The following is a 9,465-nucleotide window of genomic DNA, read 5'->3' as shown; positions in this document are numbered from 1 at the left end:
GAAGCATGGTATGTTTGGAATAACAAGAAATAGAAAAAGAATGGATCAGAGAACAAACAGAAATACGTGACACCATTAAAAGAGTGAAAATGTAAAAATGGCAATGGACCATACACATTGCAAGAATAGATCAAAGATGGACATAGGAAGCTATCGAACTGTTGGGATGTTGTTTATTTTAAATTGAACCTTGTTTGCAAAAGTCAAACTGCTTCACGCAGATTGTACTGGAATAAGGAAGTTACTATTTACCTGTCGAACAGACACTATAAAATACTGTGCATTAGCTAATTCAGCAAACAAGTGAGTGGCATGACCAAGTGATGTAAATGTACTGCAATCAAAGTGATCACTAGCGATTCCATAGTTTATCCACTATCCAGGAAGTTATGAAACAACAAACCTGAACGAACTGAGAAAACATACGTTTATGGAGTTTGACATCCACCATTATTTTGTAAGTATTTTTTTTATTTTTTTTACATTTTTAAAAGTTGCTTACGATTGACTCAAGCTGGAAAAGTGGTAATTGTATTATTTATACACTCGGCCTATAAAAACACAGACGCATACTATGATTTTAGAAAAATCGCCATAGTTCTGCTTTAATGAATATTAAATAATTAATTAATATTTTGTGCTAGCACCTTATCTATTTTTCACTCATTGGAGTTTAACTATGTTTTATTACAACAAAATAATAAATTGAAAATAGTGTTACAGCAATATGCTTCTGTAAACTATCTAGAGGTAACTTTTTACATTCAGGATACTAAAATATGTTTACTCTATTAAAAATATTATTAATAAGCAAAATAACAGATATCACAAATATCCATATATGTTTGTGACAAAATCCAATAAAGATAAATTAATGTGAAATTATTCTAAAATATCTGCCTGAAGGGAGCCATAAAAATATTCAAACTATACAATTGTGGGGGGTTTTTAAACATTGAAATTTCAATATATTATTTTGGGTAGAATACTTTAACGTTATGCATTAAATTAAAGTGTATTGCAAACTATTACTGCAGTGTGGAGTAGCGGTTAGGGCTCTGGAATGGAGAGACATGGGTTCAGTCCCAGGTGGGAGACATAGCTGTTATACCCTCACGAAAGGTACTTCAACTAGATTGCTGTATATACAAATAATGTGATGTATTGTAAGTCAACCCAGAGAAGGGCATCCGCTAAGAAAAATCATGAAATATTTTATGTTTGACCATTTTATGTTTAATTTTACTTTGGCTGAATGGTTCTTTCAATTCAAGCATTTCATGGATTTAGTGCAGGTAGAAAAAAGTCAGAAATAAGATTAAAATAATTATATATTTTTTGCAAATCAGTTATATCCCTCTCTTTCAAATAATTATTGTACAGTTAATTTAATTTGAGCCAAAGCACAGCTGGAGCACCCACTAATTGGCAGGAGCAGAGCAGTTACAATTTTTCGCAGCTCCAAATCTGTTTACAGCTGCCAATATTTTGAGTGTGATTAACTTTGAAGTGTTGTAAGTTACAAAAATTATAGAATTGAGCAGAAAAATAACACACTTATACACCCTTACTAATATATGCCACACAAATCAATCATTTTAGGGACTGCCGTAGTTTTCCTTCAAGTACAAAGTAATTCATAATAGGCTCATTAACAAGTGAACTACGCTTTATCAATTAATGCACTCTAATTGTATGCCTCTCATCTTCAAATTGCCCTGAAAACAGAAAGCTGACATTGTATATTTGTTTCCATACAATTCAGCATCCAATAAATACTGACGGCTTAATTTTTCAGTTACGTTTGTATTTAAACGGTGATTATTTGAAATTCACCTTAAATTGACATTTGTGCAGTTTGTAACCTCTGTATTGTAGATGACAATCACTTAAGCGAAGAATTTGTTGTATTTTTTTTTTTTTAAAACAACAGCACACTCTTCTGGTCAGTTGCAAGAAAAATAGAATGATACCCTGAAAATTGATAAAAACCTGAGCATTAAAAAAAATGTACAATCCTGAGTTTAACATGTCCCATTACAGCTAGTCCACTTCTACAGGTCAAACACTACTATGCTGGTTGAAATGTGCATATAACTGACAAAGGAAAACCACAGTTATTTCAATATGAACAAAACTACATATCAACATAGTCCTCTCTGCAATTACGTCTCCATCCTGAACCGAAATTGTTCACTCACAGCAAATATGAACGGCACCTGATGCTAATAAGACTGTGGACCCAATGAATACAAAACACAGAGATCAGTTCATGAAGGAGAGATTTTATTATTATTATTATTATTATTATTATTATTATTATTATTATTATTTTACCAAGAGTTCTCCTTTCATACACACAACACAGTTGCTGTGTCTGTGCAAAGCTGTTGCAAAGCTAGGATGGGGTACAAGGAAGCCATCCCACTTCAGGACTGACAGACTGAAACGTGTTTCAGAGTAGATTTATGCATTTCTGTTACATTTTATTTTCCGTTTGAAGATTTTTTTTTATTTTTTTTTCAAATTCATTCAAATTAAATGTGGAAATGCCCAGAAAAACTACAGTTCTCTACTACTGGCCTCACTGTCACATCTGGGCCCAGCCCACCTACACTGAATTTGTAAGTAAGACCTAAGGTGGAATTACAACCAGAAACCCTTAGGCACTGAAATTGCCCAGCCGTGTTCTAATCAGTACAAAAGAGGCATGTTTGTAAAGTACAGTGGGAAAGTCTTACCCCTGTGGAGGGGGGGGGGGGGGGGGGGTGAACACTTTAAGTAATATTTATAGTTATACATTCCATCTAAGCTAATAGTCTGACAACTACAGAAAGGGCTGAGAAGTCCCTGCTGTCAATGTAGCCAGTACAGTATGCTCTGTGCAGAGATGACGGCTGTCTGTGTGACTGTAACTCTCCCCTTGTATACCTGGGGTTGGATATGACAGGCCCATTACCTGCCTTTGAAAATAATGATGATCTAATTAATGATAGGTGTTTGAAACAGAAACCCTAAAAATTAGGTATTTATTTTAAGCATGGAATTAATGTGCAATGAGAACATTAGATGTATCCTTGGCTGTTAATTCAGAGAGAATACAGAGTGTTGAGGCCAGAGTGTCAATCAGCGAGGAGTCAGTCCAGAATGTCAGCATCTGTTAATACAGCACTTGGATATCAGTTACCTGCTGCCCCAACACTTCCTCAGTCCAATGTGCTGTACAGTTTGCTGTGTAGGTAGGCCAGCTTGTCAGCACGTGAGCGACGCAGCAGGGGTAGCCATTCCCAAGGGTGCAGCTCCACAGCACAGTACCCCAGCTGGCCCAGTTGCCTCCTCTTCATGGCGTGAAGGCCCATCAGGAACCGCGTGTCAGAGCAGTACTGGTTTCGGCTGCACACCTGCACTGCCAGTCGACGCGGCCCTGTGGGCCTAGGGGGCAGGGGGAGTGCAGTGGAGGGGCGACCTGTTAGGGCATCCAGGAGCCCCTCGGTAAGGATCACCCCGCTGCAGATTTGACGGCTATTTTCCTCTGAGGCTCTGCAGGGTGTGCTGTGCTGGGGTTGCAGTTCTGCAGGCTGTGAGGGTGGCAGTAAGGTCAGGTTGTTGAGTAGCTTGGCAAGCAGGTCCTCAGTCAGGGGAACAGCCGTGTGCTGCTCCTCCCAGCCCCGTGAGCTGGCTGTCCTGGCCCTGGGGTTTGGGGGGGCGAGGGCAGTGAGGGTGCTGCACTCATTGAGGGGCAGTGCTCTGCCTGAGCTTTCCAGGCACACCTCCAGGTCGATGGACCTTGTGTGTGGCAGGATCATGTGCTTCCTGACGAAGCTGGGCCCCCCCAGCAACTCCTGCAGCAGTGCCTCTGCCTCCAGCACCTCAGGGCGCTGGCACATGTCCTCCTGGGCAATGCCCCACAACACCTTTGTCACTTCATGGCACAGCTGGGAGGGTAACCGTGGCCCCACCCAGTCTGGCAGCTCCAGCCCCACGCTGCCATCTAGCATGAACAGGTCCTTCTTCAGCTCCAACTGGTGGAAATTGGAGGCCAGACTGACAAAACGTGGGCTGAGCGCCAGGCCCACCAGATCAGATGGAAATTCACCAGCGAAGGCCAGCGCCAGCAGTGCGGTGAGCAGGTGCTGAGGGTAGCGCTCCAGTTCCTCAGTCCTCACACGCAGCTGCTGTATCAGACTGCCCAGGAAAGCGGTACGATTCCTGGGATCATACCCCAGAGAACAGAAGGCCCACAACAGCTTGGCAGCATCCTTGTTGCGGCAGCGTGAGGCAAGGGGGAGCACCGCAGCAGCGACAGCCTCCAGTACCCTCTCGTCCCGGTAGCGCAAGGTAGAGCAGGTCAGCGCCACATGCATGAGAGCAGGGGGGCCCAGTGCCCCGGCCCTCCGCGGCACCTCCTGACCTAGTGCCCGCAGCAAACCACGGTGTTCCAGACGACTGAAACGCAGCAGCTTCAACAGGTTCACCAGTGCCAGGTTACTCATGCCAGGCAGCTGTGCCAGCCCTATATCAGCCAGACGCCTCACTGTGCACTGAGACAGCACACTCTGTGACTTGAACAGGCCCAGGCTCACAGCACCCAGCTCCTCTGCAGTCAGCTCCTCCAGGTACTGCAGCAGCAGCAGTTCCAGCCGGGGCAGCAAGGCAGCTGGGGCACGTCTGCCCTCACCCACCAGGTACAGCAGCTGTACCAGCTCCGCCACACTCAGCTCCTGCCAACTCTGTTCCAATTGGGTCAGTGTGACATCCAGGTATAGCGGAGCAGAGCGGCCCAGGCAACGCCACAGGTCTCCGGCCAGCAGCAGCTGTGTGCGGTTCAGCATTCCCCCCCGGCGGCATAGCTCTGCCTCATATAGCGCCAGCATGCTATGCCCAGGTGGCAGCTCCAAACACACAAAGGCACGCAGTAGCGCCAGCAGCTGAGTAGGACACATGCGTGGCAGACTTTCTACAGCATAGCGGCACAGCATGGCAAAGCGGGAGTCCCCTCGCACTGGGGGGCGCAGTGGGGGTGGCAGCCGGCCCAGCGCTGACAGGAAGTCTACAATGGCATCAGGCTGGAGGCCACCTCTCAACACTGTCACCCTGTGCAGCAGCAGTGAGGCTTCTTCAGCAGAGAGTGGGGGGAATTGTGGCTCAGACAGGTCGTGGCACAGCACACTATACTCTGATCGCTCCCTTTGAAAGGCACGGGGGTCCTCCTTACTGTTGAAGTCATGATCCTCCCTGGGCGTATAGCCATCCCCCTCCTTGTGAGGCCTGTGGGCCACCGCTGGGCGGCTGAAGGTCAGATCCAGCAGGGTATTTTTGACACTGGAGAGGCGCCGCGAGCTGCTCACACTGTAGGGGTTGCAAAGCTGTCGGGCACCAGGTGGTGGGGAGGTGGGTATGGCCAAGTCCTCCTCCAATTCTGCTGGGGCAGTGGGGGGTGTTCTGCCTGGCCGGGCGATGGGGTATGCAGAGGGGCTGTAGGGCACTCTGTACTCCAACAGACAGGTGGTCTGGGGAATCTGGTAGCTGGGCTCCTGCCCATGCTCCTGCTGCTGCTGCTGCTGCTGCTGCTGCTGCTCTCTGTCACTATGGCTGCTCCTCAGCTGTCCAGAGGACACCTCCACGTTCCATTTCTTCTGGGAGGCAACAGCAAGGCGAAGCCGACCCAGTGCAGTGAGCCTCCAGTACAGCATGCCCCACAGCATCCAGCCCCAACACTGCAAAACACACAGCCACTGTCACACCGTTAAGCCTGTCAGAGTGAGCTACACTGTCACAATGCAGAGCCAGAACAAATGAGCTAACAGGCTCGTCACACTAGGCTGAATACTGTAATACTGCACTGCGCAGTCATCGCCAGCTTACCTACACAGCAACCTACACACAGCCACTGTCACATTGCCCTGCAGCCACATCACACCTGTCAAATCTCACATTTTTAGATGTTTCAGACCACATGTTAAGATCTCACGATACTGTATGAATGGATCAAGGATTTTAACCTTTTTAGCAAACTTAAATAAAAAATAAAAAAATCAATACAAAAACTTATTTTCAGACACTGACCTACATCTTAACATTCAGAAAAATCACACTGTCTGTCAAGCAGGAGTATAAATTAACTTGACACGACATCTCAGCTTACATAAACACATATTGCTTATTATACGTTTGATGCTGACATTATACATTTTGCAAAAATTGCTTTTTTTTAAGGATGTTAGCATGCTGAAAATGAACCTAATAAATTTGAATGTAGGCATAATAATCTCTAATGAAATGAATCACAAAACAGACTTCACTGAACAAGGTGCCTTCCTCACAATCAAGTGCAGTTTCTAACAAATTTCACACTCTGAAAAACAGCCCATATTCATAAAGGTTTATCACACTCCCCAGCTGCTCCTATTCAATGACTACACCCCTCTTCAAATTGCCACCTTTTTCTTGGTCGTTCTGCTGCTAGTGCTTCATGAGTTCAGGCAACCCCAATAGACATATGTAGTAAAAGGTAAATAGAGTTTATTGTGCATTAGACTTATCTGACCAAGGGAACAACCTGACCTGCCCATGAGGACGATGTTATTGGATCACCCCTACTAGATAGAATGATTCAAGGAACTGCAGTAAAGGCAGTGTTGGGGGTGGAGGAGGGAAGCTATGAATGTTGGGAAACTGCCTGTTATGCTTGGGAAGGCGGAAGTCAGGTGCAAGATGGGGTTGTCTTACTCTGTTTAAAACTCCATTTAAATAACTATTCCCTGTGGCTGGATGGACACTGGGATTCATCTGAAGAATGAAGATATGATCCATTTGAAGGAAAGCAATGCAAAGTTTCATGGTGTAAATGGATAAACTAATTAAGTAGTTAAAATTTTCAGAAAAGTCTTAATGTAGAGCTTTTTCTTCCCTCCATGTTTCTCTTGATTACCCTAAACTTTTTAGTGTAGTGAATGCTTTTGAACTGTCGTTGTGCCCTGTCACAAAGCATACCATTTCACTTTTCTACAAGCCATCAGAATCTTTCCCCCCAGTTTATACATTACTAAATATCCTACATCTGTTCTTTGTTCTTTGGACATAGACCCTTTTAAGACACCAAAAATCCATATTGATAAGTCCGTTTCCAATGGTGTGACGACTAGGTCCTACGGAGTGACACTCAAATATCGGTCACACTTCAGGAAAATTCCACCACGCCATAGGACTTTTTTTCCCTAAATCTAATTGTCATGAAGCCACATGTATTATATCATGACATTCAAACTATTGATATTTATCCCCACCCCCAACGTAAGAAAAGCCGTTTAACAAATAGTTTTGAATAATACACCTTTCTAAGCATCACATCAAAGGTACAAAATGGATATGTATTGCTGAGAGGCATAGGTGATGATTTATAAGATCTTTGAGAGATTAATTTACCTACATTTAAATGCATTTGGTTCACCTAAGGCTTTTAGACATATTGGTGTCAAAACTGGTAGTGTAGTTGTTTGCAAAAATCCTTCAATTTCTTTTCAGATTAATCGTCACATCAAAGGACCTTGATTTCGCTGCGAAACTTCTTTTAAGATAATACTTTTGGAAATACTTATTTTTTGCACTGGGTGTCTTATAGTGATCTTGTGGCAGGGTCCTTGCTAAATGATAAATACATTATATGGGGAGAGTGGGACTCTTCATAAAGCCCTGCTCGTTTGTAAAGGCTGTGTAGCAGCAGTCATTGATAAATCCTCCATTTCATCACAATACACTCGTAGACAATCACACCAGAGGACGTTTTGATTGTTTTACTGATATATAATCATGTTAGTCGATAGGAGAGTCGTTTTAAGGAATATATAATCTCACAATTGATAAGTAGTACCAAATACAAAAACCTTAGTCACCAGGTCAAATGCTCTCTGTCGTTGGATGAAACATATTGATTTCAATCCATTGTTACATTTATTTATTTATTTAATCCATGGGGTTTTGCTCCCGGTGTTCCGTATTGGTAATAATTTGCGGTTGTTGGTGTTATTGCTTGAAAATCAACCAGTCATCATCCAAAATATAGATTTAACATTGTTTAAATGTAGTCTTAAGTATAAAAATGTTACTTTCCTCAATTACTCGTGTTTCTCTCCTTATTAGGAACAACAGATATTACCTTAATGCGACGGCAAGTTTTATAAATATGGCCCTAACGATATAAAATGTTTCCGTTCAAGACAATCCAGTTATTTGACAAGAAGACTCCAGCTGACCAATGGCGGCAACTACATCTACTGTGTATTGCAACCTCAATCCTGACTCCTGGATAGTTACTTTACTTAGGTTAAATCGTTAAATATTCAATACGCACAGGTCACATTTAATTTGTCTTAATTGTAACGCCAATATTATAAATCACCTGATTGTACTTAACAAACATACACAAGCTATAGCAATCAGTTTCTTTTTTCCTGGTGTAGCATATTGCTTAAAGAGAAAGAAGAAACCTGCAGTTCAATTTGAATGACAGAATGGGGAAAGCGTAAACATTACACCAAAGGAAACATTTTATCTTCATTAAAAACAATAACAACCGGGATAACAAGTGACACCGGTACCCACCTGTTTTATGGAGCTGGCTTAGTCCCAGATGCACCAATAATACACTTGAAATGTGCCCCGGAATGAGCAGTACGGTTCACCGTGTCCAAGCAAGAACCGCGCAAGGTCAGAACCACACTTACTTACGGCAAACTAAAGGGACAAACTTCTCCAACACCGACACACGTGGGAAACGCGTTTATTTAAAACGCGTTATTCAATGTAACGGGCCTTCGATGATGATGTCAGGGTTTCCCTACTAGCTGAAAGCTCAGCGCACATCAGGAACAATAGCATGTTATGATTGTGTGTGTATGCAAGCTGTTGTATTTAACCCATGCTGTTCTGTTATGTTACACTGTACACATACATTAAGGTCATGTATCTGTATACAGTTATATAAACATATCCATGTATCTTTATAGTTTAATATTGTACACCTTACCGGGTTCTGCCAACAGAACAGAGCCACCGTCACTAGTCTTTATGGATTGCGGTTATATTGTGAGTATACCATATGTGAGATACATTTATTTTATAACGAAAAGGAGATAAAGTACTGTCTGGATATATTGTAAATACAAATCAGCAACTGTTAGAACATAAGAACATAAGAAAGTTTACAAACGAGAAGAGGCCATTCAACCCATCGTGCTCGTTTGGTGTCCATTAATATCTAAGTGATCCAAGGATCCTATCCTATCCTAACAGCACACAGTATCCAGATGAGGTCTAACTAGCGCATTGTACAGTCTTAACATTACTTCCCTTGTTTTAAATTCAACACTTTTGACAATATACCCTAGCATTCTGTTTGCCTTTTTTATTGCTTCCCCACACTGTTTGGATGGAGAAAGTGAGCAGTCCACATAGACTCCTAGGTCT

The 9,465-nt window shown here is 42.9% G+C and overlaps 1 protein-coding gene across 1 annotated transcript; it reads right to left on the bottom strand.

The window, feature by feature from the left end:
• Nucleotides 1–3,012: 3,012 nt before the first annotated feature.
• Nucleotides 3,013–8,738, bottom strand: fastkd5 (FAST kinase domains 5). The gene is made up of 2 exons (XM_066711798.1): nucleotides 8,602–8,738; nucleotides 3,013–5,717 (listed from the first exon to the last, which is right to left on the bottom strand). Exon 2 carries the CDS (start codon nucleotides 5,703–5,705, stop codon nucleotides 3,207–3,209), a length of 2,499 nt encoding a protein of 832 aa, XP_066567895.1. The 5' UTR covers nucleotides 5,706–5,717; nucleotides 8,602–8,738; the 3' UTR covers nucleotides 3,013–3,206.
• Between the last annotated feature and the right edge of the window lie 727 nt (nucleotides 8,739–9,465).

Source organism: Amia ocellicauda, chromosome 8 (assembly GCF_036373705.1).
Source record: "Amia ocellicauda isolate fAmiCal2 chromosome 8, fAmiCal2.hap1, whole genome shotgun sequence".
Taxonomy (NCBI): domain Eukaryota; kingdom Metazoa; phylum Chordata; class Actinopteri; order Amiiformes; family Amiidae; genus Amia; species Amia ocellicauda.
The sequence above is the reverse complement of the archived record's forward strand: the minus strand, read 5'-3'. Positions and strand labels throughout refer to the sequence as shown.

Excerpts from the sequence above, each read along its gene's own strand:
- fastkd5 (XM_066711798.1), bottom strand. The coding sequence starts at position 5,705 with ATGCTGTGGGGCATGCTGTACTGGAGGCTCACTGCACTGGGTCGGCTT.